General features: G+C 41.4%; 1 protein-coding gene across 1 annotated transcript in view; it reads right to left on the reverse strand.

The window, feature by feature from the left end:
• Positions 1–21,613, reverse strand: part of DROSHA (drosha ribonuclease III) — a 734,939-nt gene that overhangs the window by 370,227 nt on the left and 343,099 nt on the right. Inside the window, exon 17 of the mRNA XM_053714616.1 lies at positions 6,152–6,259. Within this exon, the coding sequence (XP_053570591.1) occupies positions 6,152–6,259 (108 nt within the window). The remainder of the gene's footprint in view (positions 1–6,151; positions 6,260–21,613) is intronic.

Below are 21,613 nucleotides of genomic sequence, written 5' to 3' on the forward strand. Positions count from 1 at the left end.
GATTTGTGGGTGTGGTGAGGGGTGTATTTATAGGCATTTTAAGGTTTGGGAAACTTTGCCCCTCCTGGTAGGAATGTATATCCCATACGTCACTAGCTCATGGACTCTTGTTAATTACATGAAAGAAATCAAGCGTTCAATTTCCAAGCAGTCAGCTGCAGAGAAACTAGATTTGGATGTTCAAATGGACCTTGTACTAGAAGATCCTGTCTCAAAGGTAGCTTCCATGGTGGAGCCGATGACATATTCACCAGGTCTGCATACCAAGTCCTGCGTGGCCACGCAGGAGCTATCAGAATCACCGAGGCCTTCTCCTGTTTGATCCTGGCTATGAGCCTGGGAAGGAGAGGAAACGGTGGAAACACATACGCTAAGTTGAACGACCAAGGCGCCACTAATGCATCCACTAGAGTCGCCTTGGGATCCCTTGATCTGGACCCGTGGCAAGGAATCTTGAAGTTCTGACGGGACGCCATTAGATCCATGTCTGGAATGCCCCATAATTGGGTTAACTGAGCAAAGACCTCCGGGTGGAGTTCCCACTCCCCCGGATGGAAAGTCTGACGACTCAAAAAGTCCACCTCCCAGTTGTCTACTCCTGGGATGTGAATAGCAGATAGATGGCAGGAGTGATTATCTGCCCATTGGATAATCTTGGTTACTTCCTTCATCGCTAGGGAACTCTTTGTTCCCCCCTGATGATTGATGTACGCAACAGTCGTTATGTTGTCCGACTGAAATCTTATGAACCTGGCTTCCGCTAGCTGAGGCCAAGCCAGGAGCGCATAGAATATTGCTCTTAGTTCCAAAATGTTTATCGGGAGAATCGACTCTTCCCGAGACCATAGGCCCTGAGCTTTCAGGGAGTCCCAGACCGCGCCCCACCCCAAGAGGCTGGCGTCGGTAGTGACGATGACCCACTCCGGTCTGCGGAAACTCATTCCCTGAGACAGGTGATCCTGGGTCAACCACGAGAGAAGTAAGTCCCTGGTTACCTGGTCTACTTGAATTTGGGGAGACAAGTCTGTATAGTCCCCATCCACTGATTGAGCATGCACAGCTGTAATGGTCTTAGATGAATCCGAGCAAAAGGAACCACGTCCATTGCTGCGACCATTAGTCCTATTACTTCCATGCACTGAGCTATGGAGGGTTGAGGAATAGAATGAAGAACTCGACAAACGTTTAGAAGCTTTAGCTTTCTGACTTCTGTCAGGAAGATCTTCATTTCCACAGAATCTATTATTGTTCCCAGAAAAGGAACCCTTGTGGACGGTGACAGTGAACTCTTTTCTATGTTCACCTTCCACCCGTGAGATCTGAGAAAAGCCAACACAATGTCTGTGTGGGCCCTTGCTTTGGAAAGAGACGACGCTTGGATTAGGATGTCGTCTAGATAAGGTGCTACAGCGATGCCCCTCGGCCTTAGGACCGCTAGAAGGGACCCTAGCACCTTTGTGAAAATTCTGGGAGCGGTGGCTAAACCGAATGGAAGAGCCACGAACTGGTAATGTTTGTCCAGAAAGGCGAACCTCAGGAACTGATGATGAGTTTTGTGGATTGGAATATGCAGATACGCATCCTTTATATCCACGGTAGTCAAATATTGACCCTGCTGGATTGTCGGCAAGATTGACCGAATGGTTTACATTTTGAAGGATGGAACACTGAGGAACTTGTTTAATATCTTTAAATCCAGAATTGGCCTGAAAGTTCCCTCTTTTTTGGGAACCACAAACAGGTTTGAGTAAAAACCTAGACCTTGTTCCCCGGAGGGGACTGGGTTTATCACTCCCATCTTTGATAGGTCTCTTACACAATGTAAGAATGCCTGTTTCTTTATCTGGTCTGAAGATAAGCAAGACAGGTGGAACCTTCCCCTTGGAGGAAGTCCCTTGAACTCTAGCAGGTATCCCTTGGAGACTCTCTCTAGTGCCCAGGGATCCGGAACATCTCTTGCCCAAGCCTGAGCGAAGAGAGATAGTCTGCCCCTACCAGATCCGGTCCCGGATCGGGGCTACCCCTTCATGCTGTCTTGGTAGCAGCAGCAGGTTTCTTGGTCTGTTTACCCTTGTTCCAGCCTTGCATGGGCTTCCAAGCTGGTTTGGGCTGGGCCGCGTTACCTTCTTGTCTAGCGGCAGTGGAGTTATTAGCCGGTCCGTTCCTGAAATTGCGAAAGGAATGAAAATTAGACTTGTTCTTAGCCTTAAAAGGCCTATCCTGTGGGAGGGCATGGCCCTTACCCCCAGTGATGTCTGAAATAATTTCCTTCAATTCCGGCCCAAAAAGGGTCTTACCCTTGAAAGGAATATTAAGTAACTTAGTCTTGGACGACACATCTGCCGACCAGGATTTCAGCCAAAGCGCCCTCCGCGCTACTATAGCAAAACCTGAGTTTTTCGCCGCCAATTCCGTTATTTGAAAGGCGGCATACAATATAAAGGAATTAGCTAATTTTAATGCGTGAATTCTGTCCATGACTTCTTCATAGGAAGTCTCTTTCTGGAGCGACCTTTCTAGTTCCTCGAACCAAAAGGACGCCGCTGAAGTGACAGTAATAACACACGTAGCTGGTTGAAGGATGAACCCTTGCTGAACAAAAATCTTTTTAAGCAATCCTTCCAATTTTTTATCCATAGGATCTTTGAAAGCGCAGCTGTCCTCTATAGGAATAGTGGTGCGCTTTGCTAGTGTTGAAACAGCTCCCTCAACCTTCGGGACCGTCTGCCATGCGTCCCTTCTAGGGTCTACTATGGGAAACATTTTCTTAAATATAGGAGGTGGGGCAAAGGGTACACTTGGCTTCTCCCACTCCTTTTCCACTATGTTCGCTACCCTTCTGGGTATTGGAAAAGCGTCGTCGTGCACTGGGACCTCTAAAAATGTGTCCAATTTGCACAACTTCTCTGGTACTACCATAGAATCACAGTCATCCAGAGTAGCTAATACCTCCTTTAGCAAAGCGCGGAGATGTTCTAGCTTAAACTTAAATGCTACTATATCAGGTTCTGCCTGTTGAGAAATTTTTCCTGAGTGTGAAATTTCACCCTCAGACAGCCCTTCCCTCACAGCCAATTCGATTGATGTGAGGGTTAAAATAGATAACGCATCGTCAGCGTCTGATTGTTCATCCCTTTTATCTGTATTTAAAGCTGAACAATCACGCTTTCTCTGAAATGCTGGCAGTTTGGATACAAGATTTGCTATAGAATTATCCACTACTGCTGTTAATTGTTGCATAGAAATAAGCACTGGCGCGCTAGGTGTCGCCTGCGCGGGCAAAGCTGGTGTAGACACAGAAGGAGAGGATGTAGAACTATCCCCACTACCTTCATTAGATAAATCATCTTGGGCAACATTATGAAATGTAACAGAGCTGTCCTCATTTTTGTTTGGACGCTATGGCACAATTATCACAAACACTCGAAGGGGGAACCACATTTGTCTCTACACACACAGAACATAGGTTATCTGATGGCACAGACATGTTAAACAGATTTAATGTTACTGTCTCTTTAAATAATAAAATGACACACTTTATTTCTGAATGTTCAAAAAACTATGAAGGCAATATCCGATTTTTCTGAAATTCGGACCCCAGTGTCTTAATGCTTAGAAAGTATTGCACAGCAAATATGGAGACTCTAGCTCTTAAAACAAGCAAACCGGAGCTAATTGTTGGATTTAACCGTTTTTATACACCACAATCCCTGCTTACAGCATTGCTGCAGCTTTTACCTTTCTTAGGGGTCAATCATCCACAGAAATAAGCCTTCTGGAGTCACTTTCTGAGCCACAGGACCCTCTCACATGGAACTGCATGCACTGCCTTGAAATTAACTGAAGTGCCAAAATGAGGCCTCCTCCCTCAGTACACTAGAGTGAAGGGACCTTCCTGACTAGATTTAGGTGTCTAAAGCAAGCCAGATCAATAAAAAACGTCCCCAAGTGTATATGAGCTTATAAAACATTTCAATTGCCATCATATTGTAATAAAAAACAATCGATTTGGCGCCTGACAGTGTCTACCAGCATAAAAATCAAAAAGGGGAAGCCTGTTATCTTTTTTGCTGAGGTGAAAGAAAAATGGCTTACCGTTTTCCCTGAGGGGAAAAATGACTCATCTAGCATTAGCCTGTGTTGTTAGAAGGAGACTAGTCATACCTGAAGCAGATAAGTCTGCAAACTGTTACCCCCAACTGAAGTTCTCTGGTTTCAACAGTCCTGCATGGTAACAGAAATGGATTTTAGTTACTTGTGCTAAAATCATAGCCCTCTTAAACAGAAATCTTCATCACTTTTCTGTTGTAGAGTAAATAGTACAAGCCAGCACTATTTTAAAATAAACTCTTGATAGAAGAATAAAAAACTACAACTAACACCACAAACTCCTCACCATCCCCGTGGAGATGCTACTTGTTCAGAGCGACAAGGAGAATGACAGGGGGCGGAGCCAGAGGGGGAGCTATATGGACAGCTCTTGCTGTGTGCTCTCCTTGCCTTTCCCTGTGGGGGAGAATATTTCCCACAAGTAATGGATGACGCCATGGACCGGACACACCAATGTTGGAGAAAGTAATTGTTCACATATCCAGAACAAGTCTCCAAGAACCGGCTTTCCTTTTTTCCAGGAAAAGAGGAGAGTAAAAACCCTGATTTTGCAGATGAACAGGTATTTACTGAATGACGTTTGCCCAAACGTTTGCTAACAAAACTGGTGAATAGCTTGTCATTTTGTCAGGTTCTTCTGGAGTGGCAATTTTGCTAAGTGAGGTAGACAATATTTTGCTTAATTTTCAGAAAAAAAACCTCTTTCTTGAAGACTGAGAACCTATCCATCCGAAAGGCTGCCCAAACAGATTTTACATGACTTTTTGTCTTGGCAGCAAGGGTTAACACAAAGGGCAGGTAGGCTTAGGCTGAGACTCACGATTAGAAAATATAAAAAAATGCAAAAAATACAGTAATCACCAAAAAATATAACAAAAAAATGAACCAAGCTAAAACATACCTCAAAGTCATAACAGATGTCCCTTGGGTGTGGCTGCAGATAAATATAGGTTTGAAATCACAATACCCCATAAAAACATAGACACAGGTAAGCCAAGTATAACTGCAAGGGCTTGCAGCATCAAACTTGCATACAATCCAGAGGAAGCAGCTCTTTTTGTGGAAAAGACGACTTCAGGCAGACTAGAGCTCCAAATCTAGCAGTCAAAGGCTCACACTGAGGCTAGATTTGAGTAGCACGCAGACAGAACCACCCTCCGATGAAGCCCCCTTTCCTTCATATGATGTCATGATAACAAGGAACAACAGTCACAGAACCTACCAGTGCATGCCACAGCAGTGACTGTGGTCAAAGATTTTATAGTACCAAAAAGAACATAAAATTGTTACCAAAACATCAGGGGGGGGGGGGGGGTGCAGGAGAGTTTACCCAAAGACATCCAGAACACTGAAAGGGACAACTAGTCCTGTACGCTGCATGTCTGGATGGAACTAGGAGGGGGTGGTGCTATAGAGTTACCTTTATAGATGTAACCAGGTGAGGAGGCAGTTCTGTCCACACCCCTTGAGAGAGGGGTTCTTACTGGTAAATATTAACAGGGACCGCTAGGATAATAGATTTGTTATAAAGGAAAATTAACCACATGAATGTATTTAATAAATGTATTAAGTCCAACTTTAAGCCTCAGAATATTTTATAATTGTGATTTATATAAAAGCAAACAGAAAACTACATGTCTGCGTTACATTAAAGGGCCATGATACCCACATTTTTTCTTTCATGATTTAGAAAGAGAATGCATTTCTAACATCTAATTTACTTCTATTATCTAATTTGTTTTATTCTCTTGATATTCGTTGCTGAAAAGCATATCCTAGATATGCTCAGTAGCTGCTGATTGGGTTGCTGCACATAGAAGTCTCATTGTGATTGGCTCACCCATGTGCATTGCTTTTTCTTCAAATAAGGATATCTCAAAAATGAAGCAAAATAAATAATAGAAGTAAATTGTAATGTTGTTTACATTTGTATGTTCTATCTGAATCATGAAAGAAAGATTTTGGGTTTAGTGGCCCTTTAATATAAAGTGTTTTACATTTTTACATGTAGAAAAAACAAGTATATATACACAATTCTTACCTGCAGCAAACTGCGTTCTTTAAACACATATCCAATTATCTTGTCAAAATGCATGAGGCACTTATGGTAGCGGATATGGTGGGTCAGAACTGGAAGCATCATTGCATGCTGGGGAAATAAACATAGAGAAAAGGAAAATTATATTGTCACTGCAAAGAAGCAAAAGATTAATAATATTTTTGGATGGCAGTAAGCACTTCTTTTATAGATTAGTCAATGGACATTTGACATTACTTTAGAAGAGACATTTTCTAGCAAAAAATAAAATAAAAAATACTGAGAAACACAGTTAATATGCACGCAATAGCAAAATAATAAAATGCAATAACTCAAAGCATGTCTTTTTGTACTGTTATTTTCCCTTTAAGTATATAGAAGACGAATAAATTTTTACAATAGACAAATAATTTGCTTGAAGAGAGGGCCTAGCGTTCTCTGGCCCTAACAATGCATAAACATAACCGACAGCTCTATATATTTCTTTTTTAGGCTTTTCAGATACATAACTACATTTGCACAGTTAACCACTGAGTTTAGTGTGATAGCAAAACTTTCCATCAATATATGTTGTACAGACACTTTCGGCTAGATTATGAGTTCTGCGTTAGCCTTAAAAAGCAGCGTTGAGAGGTCCCAACGCTGCATTTTAACGCCGCTGGTATTACGAGTCTGACAGGTACAGGTGTACCACTCACTTTTCTTCCGCGACTCGAGGCTACCGCAAATCCCCTTACGTCCTATCTTTTCTATGGGACTTGCCTAACGCCGGTATTACGAGTCTTGGAAGAAGTGAGAGGTAGACCCTCTCCTGTCAAGACTCCTACCGCATTTAAAAGTCAGTAGTTAAGAGTTTTATGGGCTAACGACGTAACATAAAACTCTTAACTAAAGTGCTAACAAGTACACTAACACCCATAAATACCTATTAACCCCTAAACCGTGGACCCCCCCACATCGCACACACTATAATAAAAAATTAGAAAAACCACTAATCTGCCGACTGGACTTCGCCACCACTTTAATAAATGTATTAACCCCTAAACCGCCACACTCCTGCCTCGCAAACACTAGTTACATTTTATTACCCCTAATCTGCCGTCCCATAACATCGCCCGACGCCTACCTACATTTATTAACCCCTAATCTGCCACCCACGTCGCTGCTACTATATTAAATGTATTAACCCCTAAACCTAAGTAAAACCCTTAACCTTACCCCCCCAATTTAAATTTAATTAAATAAATTAAATTACTAATATTAACTAAATTATTCCTATTTAAACTAAATACTTACCTATAAAATAAACCCTAATATAGCTACAATATAACTAGCTATTTTAGGATTTATTTTTATTTTACAGGCAAGTTTGTATTTATTTTAACTAGGTACAATAGTTATTAAATAGTTATTAAACTATTTAATAACTACCTAGCTAAAATAAATACAAATATACCTGTAAAAAAAACCCTAACCTAAGTTACAATTACACCTAACACTACTCTATAATTAAATGAATTACCTAAACTACCTACAAATAAAAAATAAATTACACATTTTTAAACTAATTACACCTAATCTAATCCCCCTAATAAAATATCCCCCCAAAATAGAAAAAATTCCATACCCTATACTAAATTACAAATAGCCCTTAAAAGGGCCTTTTGCAGGGCATTGCCCCAAAGTAATCAGCTCTTTTACCTGTAAAAAAAAGAAATACAATAACCCCCCCCAACATTACAACCCACCACCCAACCCTACTCTAAAACCCACCCAAACCCCCCTTAAAAAAAAAATAACACCAACCCCCTGAAGATCACCCTACCTTGAGCCGTCTTCACCCAGCTGGGCACAAGTGGTCCTCCAGAGGGGCAGAAGAGGTCCTCCAGATGGCAGAAGGCTTCATCCAGGCGGCATCTTCTATCTTCATCCTTCCGGAGCGGGTCCATCTTGAAGACATCCGACGCGGAGCATCCTCTTCTGTCCACGGCCGACGACTGAATGAAGGTACCTTTAAGTGACGTCATCCAAGATGGCGTCCCTTGAATTCCAATTGGCTGATAGGATTCTATCAGCCAATCGGCTGATAGGATTCTATCAGCCAATCGGAATTAAGGTAGGAAAAATCCAATGGCCGATCCAATCAGCCAATAGGATTGAGCTCGCATTCTATTGGCTGTTCCATTCAGCCAATAGGATTTTTTCCTACCTTAATTTCCCGATTGGCTGATAGGATTATATCAGCCAATCGGAATTCAAGGGACGCCATCTTGGATGAAGTCACTTAAAGGAACCTTCATTCAGTCGTCGGCCGTGGACAGAAGAGGATGCTCCGCGTCGGATGTCTTCAAGATGGACCCTGCTTTGCTCCGGAAGGATGAAAATAGAAGATGCAGCCTGGATGAAGCCTTCTGCCGTCAGGAGGACCTCTTCTGCCCGATCGGTTGAAGACTTCTTCCCCTCTGGAGGACCCATGTGTGCCCGGCTGGGTGAAGACGGCTCAAGGTAGGGTGATCTTCAGGAGGTTAGTGTTAGGTTTTTTTAAGGGGGGTTTGGGTGGGTTTTAGAGTAGGGTTTGGGTGGTGTGTTGTAATGTTGGGGGGGTATTGTATTTCTTTTTTTACAGGTAAAAGAGCTGATTACTTGGGGCAATGCGCGCAAAAGGCCCTTTTTAAGGGCTATTTGTAATTTAGTATAGGGTAGGGATTTTTTTTTATTTTGGGGGGATTTTTTATTAGGGGGATTAGATTAGGAGTAATTATTTTATAAAAATTTAATTCCTTTTTTATTTTCATGTAATTTAGTGTTTTTTTTTTCGTATTTAGTTTATTTAATTTAATTGTATTTAATTGTAGGTAGTTTAGGTAATTAATTTAATTATAGAGTAGTGTTAGGTGTAATTGTAACTAGGTTAGGGTTTATTTTACAGGTATATTTGTATTTCTTTTAGCTAAGGTATTATTAAATAGTTAATAAACTATTTAATAACTATTGTACCCTAGTTAAAATAAATACAATACTTGCCTGTAAAATAAAAATAAATCCTAAAATAGATACAATGTAACTATTAGTTATAGTGTGTAGCCTATATTAGGGTTTATTTTATAGGTAAGTATTTAGTTTTTAATAGGAATAATTTAGGTTAATATTAGTAATTTAATTTAGATTTATTTAAATTATATTTAAATTAGGGGGGGTTAGGTTTAGGGTTAGACTTAGATTTTGGGGTTAATAACTTTATAATAGTGGCGGCGGCGGCGACGTTGGGGGGCAGCAGATTAGGGGTTAATAACTATAATGTAGGTTTGTGGGCGGTGTCAGGAGTGGCAGATTAGTGGTTAATAATATAATGTAGGGTTCGGCGACGTTGGGGGCAGCAGATTAGGGGTTAATAACTATAATGTAGGTTGTGGCGGTGTCAGGAGTGGCAGATTAGGGGTTTAATAGTATAATGTAGGTGGTCAGCGATGTCGGGGGGCGGCAGATTAGGGGTTAATAAGTGTAAGATTAGGGGTGTTTAGACTCGGGTTCATGTCAGGGTGTTAGGTTGTAGACATATTTTTTTATTTTCCCATAGGAAACAATGGGCTGCCGTTAGAAGCTGGACGCTGCTTTTTTGCAGGTGTTAGGTTTTTCCAGCCGGCTCAGCCCCCATTGTTTCCTATGGGGAAATCGTTGCACGTACACGTTTAGTCAGACTCACCTCTGACTTAAGCAAACGCTGGTATCGAGGTGAGATGTGGAGCTAAATTTTGCTCAATGCGCACTTTTCTGAGGCTAACACAGCCATTCAGAAAACTCGTGAATACCAGCGTTGTTTTAAGTGAGCGCTGAAAAAATAAAGGCTTGTTAGCACCGCACGGCTTTACCATTTGTTTTTTTCTCTTGCAAAATGTATTACTAACAAGGTAGCTAATAACTGTGCAAAGTCACACAATGCAACAAAAATACTATGCCACTTGCTACACATACTGTGACATTTCATCAACTTTATAATTTATTGACTAATATTTTAATACATCACACACATTATCATTTCTGAAAAGAGGTTACTTTATCACAGATCAATTAGTGCGTTTATGATTTTGAATGACAATTCTGAAAAATGGATAGCTTTTAAAAAGGCAACATTACGATTGAGACTAGAAATGGGAACATTTTTTTTGAAATGCACGAATTTAAAATGCCCAATATCATTACTACACTACTTGAGCTTAATTGCTTTTTAGAAACATCAAAGACTACACTGTATTTGGCTTATTTTTATCCTTTTTTTACATAATTGTTTCACTTTTGGTTTGGCATCTTCTACACTGATTGACAACTAGGATCAAAAGTTACACATATGACCTTTCAAATTTAAAGGCAACACACTATCCCTTATATTGCATTAGGGGAAGTTAAAAGGATAGTCAACTCCAGAATTTGTACTGTTTAAAAAGCAAAATTATGCTTACCGGATACACTTTCTTTCTTGGTATGGAGTCTACACCGATTTCATTCCAATTACTAGCTGGGATATTCATCTCCTACCAGCAGGAGGCGGCAAAGAGCACCCCAGCAGAGCTGTTGAGTGTCACTTCCCTTACCCATAATCCCCCAGTCATTCGGGCGAAGGAAAATGGAAAAAGAAGATAACACAAAGGTATAGAGGTGCCTGAGGTTTATACCAAAAAAATTCCATCCTTAAATGAAAATAAGGGCGGGTCTTGGACTCTCATGTCCGGAAAGAAATAATTGATCAGGTAAGCTTAAATTTTGTTTTTCTTCCGATGGCATGAGAGGTCCCAATTTAATTCCAATTACTAGTGGGGAACCAATACCCAAGCTTGAGGACACAGAATAAAAGAGAGGTAGAACAAGACAAGCAGACCTAAACAGAAGGCACCACCGCTTGAAGAACTTATCTCCAAAAGAAGCTTTAGCCGAAGCAATAAGTATAAAATTTGTAGAATTTGGACAAAGTATGCAATGAGGACCAAGTGGCCGCAGATTTTCGCTCCACACATGCTTCATTTTTAAAGCCCCCAGCCCTAGTGGAATGAGCCGTAATTCTCTCAGGAGGCTGTTGTCCAGCTGTCTCATATGCTAGAATGGATAACACTTCTCAACAGAGAGAAAGAGCAGTAGAAGTGGCCTCTGACCCTTACGCTTACCAGCCGAAAACAACTAACAGGACAGAAAACTGCCGAAAATCTTTAGTTGCTTGTAGATAAAATTTTAGAGCACGCACAACATTCAGGTTGTGTAACAGACGTTTCTTCTGAGAAGGAGGATTTGGACAAAAGGAACGAACAACAATTTCTGCGATACCACTTTGGGAAGAAATCCCAATTTAGTATGAAGGATCGCCTTATAATGCATGAAAAATAAGGTAGAGGAATCAGACTGCAGAGCCGAAAGCTCGGGAACTCTGCGAGCAGACGAAATAGCAAGTAGAAACAAACTTTCTACGATAACTTAATATCAATCGAATGCCATAGGCTTGAACGGAGCCTGCTGCAAAACTTTACGAACAAGGTTAAGGCTCCAGGGAGTAGCAACAAGGTTTAAACACAGGCTTGATTCTGACCAAGGCCTGAACAAAAGATTGAAACATCTGACAGATCTCCAAAACGTGTATGCAACAAAAAAAATAGACAGTGCAAAGATCTGACCCTTCAGAGTACTGACGGACAAACCTTTCCTCAAGGCGCATCCTGAAGAAAGACCAAAATGCAGATCCAAATCGGAACCCCCCACCTGAGGTGTTATCATTGAGAATACCTCCTGGGTGAAGAGTCTACTCCACATGGTTAGATGTAAGCCACCAAGGTCATGTTGTCCGGATTGGAATCTGATAAACCAGACTCAAGGTTAGTTGAGGGCCAAGCTGTTAAGGCATTGAAAATCATTCTAACTCTAGAATGTTTATGGGGAAAGAAACTCCTCTCGAGTCCAAAGACTCTAAAACTTTAAGGAAGCCCAAACTGCTCCCCAACCTTATAGGCCTGGAGGCCGTGGTCACAATCATCCAGGGTGGTCTCATGAAGCATGTACCCTGAGACAGATGATCCTGAGAAATCCACCAAGACTGAGAGTCTTTTGTCAGAAGATCCAGAACAATCCTCTGCAAGAGATCTGAATGATTTCAGTTTCATTGCTTAAAGGGACACTGAACCCAAAATGTTTTCTTTCGTGATTCAGATAGAAAATGCCAATTTTAAGCAACTTTCTCATTTACTCCCTAATATCAATTTTTCTTTGTTCTCTTGATATCTTTATTTGAAAAGAGAAGGCATCTAAGCTATTTCTTGTTCAGACCCTGGACAGCACTTGTTTATTGGTTGGTGTAAATGAATCCACCAATCAGCAAGAACAACCCAGGTTGTTCACCAAAAATAAGCCGGCATCTAAACTTACATTCTTGCTTTTCAAATAAAGATACCAGGAGAATGAAGAAAATTTGATAATAGGAGTAAATTAGAAAGTTGCCTAAAATTGCATGCCATATATCCATTTAACCCATCAGAGGCCACTATCCATTTTAGATATAGACTGGATAATTCACCACTGAACTACAGTGGAATAATTCTGCATATAAAAACCTCAATTTGAGGATGTAAAAAATATGCGCTCCAGTAGTACGCTCTATAAAATGAATGTACATACAGGACCTAATGAGCTAGAATTAACATATGCCACATAACTTTAAAAACGTGCAATATGCACTAAAAAAGGATATTCATTTATAAACCTTATTCACTAAGAAACACACAGGAAACATTTTTTAACCTCTTAAGGACATATGACGGAATTTTGTCCGTCATAAAACAATTGAGCAAAATGAAAGCTGTGTCCTTAAAGGGTTAATAACCTGTAACATTGTCAGTTCAAGATTTTAGTTCCAAAATCCTGCCCAATGACTTAGATAAAATAAGTTATTTAATAGCCGTATAGAATATAACAGGGGCATAGCTCTGTAAAAGGTATACAGTTTCCCTGAGCACTGATAATAAAAAACAACCCAGAGTATTAAAGTATGAATACATACAAACAGGTCTGGAGAGCGTATTAAGCATATTAAAGAATAAACACATTGTGCTAAGTCACACTCTGGAATGGAAATTCAGTACAGAGCAGCCTGCAACGCCGCTTTCAGAGATCATCTATATCCAGAGAGCGAGGCAGAGAACATTTCTCGACTATTCCCCTAAAATGGTGTCGCTACGATTCACTTAGGAGGAGGCGGGGCCACAATCGCATGGGGAAGAAGGCGCGCATTGAATCGCGCTATAGCTTGCTAAAAAATCCCCCTCAGGTCTATGCTTCAGAGACCTAAAAAGTAAACATACAGGCCATTGAGCTGTTAGAACCACTACAGATCCGCTTACAGTTAGACAGTGGGAGAAAATAAATAAAGGCATATCAGTCCCATAGTAATGGTGCCTAGAGAAGCGTGCTCTCCGGAACTGCACCCAGTAATAAAACACACTTTATTATCCTCAATAAGTCTGTAGTATTTAAACCAATACTGAGCCTGCAAGAAAGGTTTAACTCATTCCTACCTAGAAGAAAAGTCACCCCTAGTCTCTATAACACATGTAAATCAGTGCCTGCTTTCTGCCGCAAAAATAGCAGGGAGCCTTAACTCCATCAGTGCCAGCCTCCTAGCCCCAGAAGACCATAAAGGCACTTACCTGCAGTCTGGTCGTCCGGCAGGAGGACGACGAACCTGGCGTGAGAGGATGCCACTCCTCACAGAGACCTGTCCACAAGTTCCCAACTGCTTAAAAGCTACCGCAGCACTCCTGAAGAGACTAACGTGAAGTACAGCTATACCCAAATTGTGATCAGAGAAATCCTGCCCTGGCTTCAAAACAAAAAAATCTTGATAGAAAAATCTATTATCAGGCATCTAATACTTCACCTCCTCCTTGCACTAGAGGCAAAGAGAATGACTGGGGGTTGTGGGTAGGAAAGTGATACTTAACAGCTTTGCTGTGGTGCTATTTGCCTCCTCCTGCTGGCCAGGAGTGATATTCCCAACAGTAATTGACGATCCTGTGGACTCACCGTGTCAATAGAAAGAAATGTGATTATCAACATTCCATGAGGCTAACATAATACTTAGCATCCTAATTTATAAATAAAATTAGTAGCTCCAAAAATAACCCTGTATGTTTCACAGACTACCAACCTTGACAAATATTTACCCACAAATAAAGTCATTAAAGAAGAGCACTGAATTACGGACTCAAGGCATATATACAAACAATATATGACAACTTAACTTAAAAAGTTCCCAATCCATTGCTGAGAGTATCTTATATAATAAAAGTATATACTTACCGTGTAAGACACACCCATCCACATATAGCAGACAGCCAAACCAGTACTGAAACATATCAGCAGAGGTAATGGTAGAGGAGTATAATGTCGATCTGTAAAGGGATGCAGCAGATGAATCCCCGCAAGCAAATTTACAGAGAGCCCTAGAACAGATTTCCCATAGGCGAAAACATGTTATCAGGCAATACTCCCATCACATCCCTCAGACAAACACTGTACTTAGAGAGGAACTGGGCTTCAATATGCTTAGAAGCGCCTTTCACAGAAGGAATCAAGCACATCATGCTTCACCACCTTCTAAGGAGGCAAAGTTTGTAAAACTGAGGTATGAGTGAGGTGGGAGGTGTATTTATAGGCATTTGAGGTTTGGGAAACTTTGCCCCCTTCTGGTAGGAATGTATATCCCATACATCACTAGCTCTTGCCACTTACATGAAAGAAACACATTTTATCACAAGCATCTTGAAGAGGGGCCATACTTGCCCTATACAGGAGTCCAGTAGAAAAACTGCAGAAATATTTGTCTCTACAAACTTAACTCAGAGGAGATAATGAATGATAAACAACTCACATATGTGGAGAACCTAATTGGCGCTTGCTGAGCAGACTGGAACTTCAGTTGTCCAGCTAACTGTAACCAGGTCCAATAAAATGATGGCCCGATCAAGGTGTGGTAAAAGCTCCTATAGTAGAAAAACACACCACCACATGGGTCAGCACAGTACAGCTAAGTGAAGGTACATAGGGAAAAAGGACAATTACATCACTGTTCACCATCAGGTGCCCAGCTGACTGTTCACTTCGACAATAACAAGAATCGATCCAATGGTGATAGATGCCAATCACAAAATAAAGTGTATAAAATAAACTTGAATCCATTAAAATAACAGCAACACGTTTCTCAGCCGACCTAGTGCTATTTCATCAGGCTTAATATAAATCATAAGAAATAGATTTGCTATATAAACCCTCACCTGTCCCAAGGCCGATCGATATAATAATATAGAAGTTTAAAATAATTTTTCCAAACCCACTGTGTTGACTGCCGTTACGGATTCCCAATCCGGGCTGACAACTGCAGATGTAAGATGGCAACTCTGAGACGCATGCGCAAGTTAGCGCAACCTCATTGGATGCGTCACCATCTTATCTAATCGATTGAAATTTTAAATGCGTTCTTTTTTATCCTGTTAGCTATCATGTCGGCTTTAGTGCAACAATATGCGCATGCGAGAGGAATTAAATGGTATTGCGCATGCGCTGAATCCGGATAATATTATTTAATTATATGCAAAAACAACACATCCGATTGGCGAGTTTCTTAGCCCTTAGACGGCCCATATTTGAGGGCTGCATGACGTGATGTCATGGGGATAAAATAAAATAGTATTTTACTGCAAAAGGGAGCTTCGTTTCAAACTATAACAACAAGGTACATTACATTGCTATGATATTTTAAATGTAAAATGTTTGTTCCGTTTTACACTGGAAAAAAAAAAAGTTAGTAATCCTTTAATGTTGGTTTTAGATGTTATGTATATTATGTATGCTATGTGCGATCTCTATGGATACAAATTGAAGAAGTGTCACTTAGAGACTAAGTGTTAACAATTATTCATGAGCCTATAATATGGCAGGTTGGGGTTTATATAGCAAGTGTTTTCTTATGATTGTATTAAGCCTGATGAAACAGCCCTAGGTTGGCTGAGAAAAATGTTGCTGTTATTTTAATAAATTCAAGATTTATTTTATAAACTTGCTTCAATCTGTGATTGGCATCTATCACTATTGGATCGTTTTCTGTTATTGCCAGAGTGAAAAGTCAGCTGGGTAGTTGTGAAGTCTTAGTCTGCTCATATAGCACCTGATAGTGCAACAGTGACGCTAGTGCCCTTTTTACCAATATACCTTCACTTAGTTGTACTTTGTTAGGCCATGCAGTGTTGTGTTTTTCCACTATAAGAGTATGTACCACACATTGGCCATGATCTGGCCATCATTTTAATTGGACCTGGATACACCTGGTTACCGTTAGCTGGACAACTGTGAAGTTCCAGTATGCTCAGCAAGTGCCTATTAGGTGCTCCACATATGTAAGTTGTTTATCATTCATTATCTCCTCTAAGACTGGACTAGGCCATTTGGCACCTGTGTGTTTTTATATTTCTTTTAGATAATTTTCCTCTGAGAGGCTGACCACCTCGTCCTCACAAAGAGATGCCTGGGCAAGATACAGAATTGGAGGATTGATACATTATTTAACTATGTTGATTACACTAGAGAGCGCCCCCTAGCAGCTATGTCTGTGTGAGTATATATTTATCTATATAAGAAAATTTATGCTTACCTGATAAATGTATTTCTTTTTTGACACGTTGAGTACACGGATCATCTTAATTGCTAATGGGATATTCACCTCCTGGTAAGCAGGAGGCGGCAAAGAGCACCACAGCAAAGCTGTTAAATAGCTCCTCCCTTCCCTCCCACTCCAGTCATTCGACCGAAGTTAAGGATAGAAAGGAAAGACCAAGGTGCAGAGGTGTCTGAAGTTTATAATAACCAACAACCTGTCTTACATTAACAGGGCGGGCCGTGGACTCATCGTGTCAAAAAAGAAATAAATTTATCAGGTAAGCATAAATTTTCTTTTCTTTTTTATGACACGACGAGTCCATGGATCATCTTAATTACTAATGGGATTCAATACACAAGATAGAGTACACAGATGATACGGGAGGGACAAGACAGGGAACCTAAACGGAAGGCACCACTGCTTGAAGAACCTTTCTCCCAAAAGCGGCAAAAGTGTCAAATTTGTAGAACTTAGAAAAAGTGTGAAGAGAGGACCAAGTTGCAGCCTTGCAAATCTGTTCCACAGAAGCTTCATTTTGGAATGCCCATGAGGAAGCACAGCCCTCGTGGAATGAGCCGTAACTCTCTCAGGAAGCTGCTGTCCAGCAGTCTCATATGGAAAACGTATGATACTCTTCAGCCAAAAAGAAAGAGAAGTAGCTGTAGCTTTCTGTCCCTTACGTTTTCCTGAGAAAATCACAAAGAAAAAGACTGACGAAAGTCCTTACTCGCCTGCAGGTAAAACTTTAAAGCATAGACCACGTCCAAATTGTGCAGAAGTCGTTCTTTCTGAGAAGAAGGAATAGGACACAAAGAAGGAACAACAATCTCCTGAGTAATGTTCCGATCAGAAACAACCTTAGGAAGAAATCCTAATTTAGTACGTAAAACTACCTTATCTGAATGGAAAATAAGGTAAGGAGACTCATACTGCAATGTCGAGAGCTCTGACACTCTCCGAGCAGAAGAAATAGCAACAAGAAATAAAACTTTCCAAGATAACAACTTAATATCTAAGGAATGCATAGGCTCAAACGGAGCCCCTTGAAGAACTTTGAGAACTAAATTAAGACTCCATGGAGGAGTAACTGGTTTGATCACAGACCTGATCCTGACCAAGGCCTGACAAAATGATTGTACATCTTGGACATCCGCCCTTAACAAAATAGATAAGGCAGAGATTTGACCCTTTAGGGATCTTGTTGATCAACCTTTCTCCAACCCTTCTTGGAGAAAAGACAAAAATTGTAGGAATCCTAACTCTACTCCATGAGTAGCCCATGGATTCACACCAATAGAGATATTTACGCCAAATCTTATGGTAAATCCTTCTAGTTAAAGGCTTACAAGCCTGAATCATGGTCACTATGACCGAGTCAGAAAACCCCCGCTTGGATAAAATTAAGCGTTCAATCTCCAAGCAGTCAGCTTCAGAGAAGCTAGATTAGGGAGAAGGAAGGGCCCTTGAATTAGAAGGTCCTTCCTCAACGGAAGTCTCCAAGGTGGCAGGGATGACATGTCCACCAGATCTGTATACCAAATCCTGCGAGGCCAAGCAGGAGCAATGAGGATCACCGACGCCCTCTCCTGCTTTATTCGAGCAATAACCCGAGGAAGAAGCGCAAACGGAGGAAATAGGTATGATAGACTGAAGGTCCAAGGAAGCGCCAGAGCATCAATCAGTTCCGCCTAGGGGTCCCTGGACCTTTACCCGTATCTCGGGAGCTTGGCATTCTGTTGAGATGCCATGAGATCCAATTCCGGCTGACCCCACTAGAGAACACTTCCGGATGGAGTTCCCATTCCCCGTATGAAAGGTCTGCCTGCTCAGGAAGTCTGCCTCCTAGTTGTCCACCCCTGGGATGTAGATCGCCGACAGGTAGCAAGAATGGGCCTCCGCCCACTGAATTATCTTGGTTACCTCCCTCATCGCTAAGGAACTCCTCGTTCCACCCTGATGATTGATGTAAGCAACTGAAGTTATGTTGTCCGACTGGAACCTGATAAACTGGACCGAGGCTAACTGAGGCCAGGCCAGGCGAGCATTGAAGATCGCTCTCAGTTCCAGGATAATTATAGGAAGAACTAACTCTGAGTCCAAACTCCTTGAGCTTTTAGGGAACCCCAGACTGCTCCCCACACTAGAAGGCTGGCATCTGTTGTCACAATTACCCAAGATGGTCTGCGAAAGCAGGTTCCCTGGGAAAGATGATCCAGAGAAAACCACCATTGAAAATTATCCCTTGTCTCCTACTCCAGTAGTATTCGAGGAGACAAAACCACATAATCTCCATTCCATTGCCTGAGCATGCTTAACTACAGAGGTCTGAGGTGAAACCGAGCAAACGGGATGATGTCCATTGCCGCCACCATCAGCCCGATTACCTCCATGCACTGAGCCACTGATTGCCGAGGAGTGGACTGAAGGACTAGACAAGTATCGATAATCTTTGATTTCCTGACTTCTGTCAGAAAAATCTTCATTGATAGGGAATCTAATATAATTCCTAAGAAAGCTACCCTTGTATTTGGGACTAAGGAACTCTTTTCCAGATTACCTTCCACCCGTGAGATCGCAGGAAGGATAACACCATGTCCGTGTGGGTTCTTGCTTGTTGTAATGATGGCGCCTGGACTAGGATGTCGTCTAAAATAGGGTGCCACTGCAATACCCCGTAATGTGAAAATTCTGGGAGCTGTGGCAAGACCGAAGGGAAGAGCCACAAACTGGTAGTGTTTGTCCAGAAAGGCAAACCTGTGAATGGGAACATGAAGGTACGCGTCCTTTAAATCCACTAAATTGACCCTCTTGGATCAAAGGGAGAAGGGAACAAATAATTTCCATCTTGAAGGACGGTACTCTGAGAAATTTGTTTAGACTTTTGAGATCTAAAACCGGCCTGAAGGTTCCCTCTTTTTTGGGAACCATGAACAGATTGGAATAAAATCCCAGACCCTGTTCCTGTACCAGAACAATCACTCCCAGGTTGGAAAGGTCTCTTACGCAGTGTAAGAACGCCTCTCTCTTTGTCTGGTCTGCAGAAAATCTTGAAAGCAGAAACCTGCCTCTGGGAGGAAAACTTTTGAACTCTAACTTGTATCACTGGGGCACGATTTCAATCGCCCAGGGATCCTGAACATCTCGAACCCAAGCCTGTGCGAAGGAAAGTCTGACCCCTACAAGACCCGGTCCCAGATCGGGGGCATGCCCTTCATGATGTCTTTGATTCAACAGCAGGTTTTTTGGATTGTTTTCCCTTATTCCAGAATTGATTGGATCTCCATGCAGGTTTAGTTTGTTCCTGTTTGGAGGAAGAAGAGGAAGAATTTCCCTTGAAATTACGAAAGGAACGAAAATTGCTTGGTCGTTCTTTTTGTTTGTTTCTCTTATCCTGGGGGAGAAGATGACCCTTACCTCCATGATATCAGAGATAATCTTTTACAAGCCAGGTCCAAACAAGGTTTTCCCCTTGTAAGGAATAGCTAGAAGCTTAGACTTAGAGGACACATCCGCAGACCAAGGCTTTAACCATAAGGCCCTGCGGGCTAGAATAGAGAAACCCAAAATCTTTTCTCCCAGTTTAATAACATGAAGGGAAGCGTCCATAATAAAGGCATTAGCTAGTTTAAGAGCCTTTATCCTATCTTGGATCTCATCAAAGGAAGTTTCTGTCCTGATAGCATCAGACAGGGCATCAAACCAATATACGCCGCTGCACTAGTGACGGTAGCAATGCGTACAGCTGGCTGCCATTGCAGTCCCTGGTGTACATACATCTTTTTAAGTAAACCTTCTAACTTCTTGTCCATAGGATCTTTGAAGGCACAATTATCCTCTACGGGAATAGTAGTTCTCATAGCTAAGGTGGAAACAGCCCCTTCCACCTTGGGTACTGTCTGCCAAGTCTCCTTGATAGAGTCGGCAATGGCAAACATCTACTTAAAAATAGGAGATGGAGAAAAGGGTATGCACGGTCTCTCCCATTCCTTAGCAATTATCTCGGAAGCTCGGTCGGGGACCGGAAACACATATGTCAAGGAAGGAATATTTGTTCAGCTTACTAGACTTCTTAGGCACAACCACTACTGTGGAGTCACTATCATCCAAAGTAGCTAAAACCTCTCTAAGTAATAGACAGAGGTGTTCTAGCTTAAACCTAAAAGATACAACCTCAGTATCAGCAAGAGGAATAACACTTTCCGAATCTGAAATTTCCCCTTCAGATGCTACTGCGGTATCCTCCTCTTAGGGTTTCTGGGAAGGAACCTCAGAAATCGCAACAATTGCATCAGACACCTCGCTAACTGAATGTCTGATTTTCCTTTTACGCTTTCCCTGTAACATAGGAAAGGCAGACAATTCATCATAACTGTAGAAGACATGAGAGATGTGATGTCCCTTAAAGTAACTCCAGCGGGAACCATAGAGGAAGTGCAGGGCACTGCTTGTGAGGGAGGTGAGATTTGTGACGCCTGGGGAGAAAGCTGCGGCATATATTGAACCTCATCATTAGACTCCTGGACAACATCCGCTTTAGAAAAAGTTGGCTCAGAAAACTTTTTCCCCTATATTTTAAAGTCCTCTCAATACATGAGGAACAGAAAGGGATTGGTGGTTCCACATTTGCCTCAAAACACAAGGAGCAAGTAACATCTTGCAATGCCCCTTGGTCCATGCTGGTTCACAATTGACCAAATAGCTAATAAAAATCTTTAAATTTAACTAATAATTTTAAAGTGAAAAAAAACGTTACTGTCTCTTTAAATTTAAAACGGTAACTT

Source organism: Bombina bombina, chromosome 5 (genome assembly GCF_027579735.1).
Source record: "Bombina bombina isolate aBomBom1 chromosome 5, aBomBom1.pri, whole genome shotgun sequence".
Classification (NCBI taxonomy): Eukaryota; Metazoa; Chordata; class Amphibia; order Anura; family Bombinatoridae; genus Bombina; species Bombina bombina.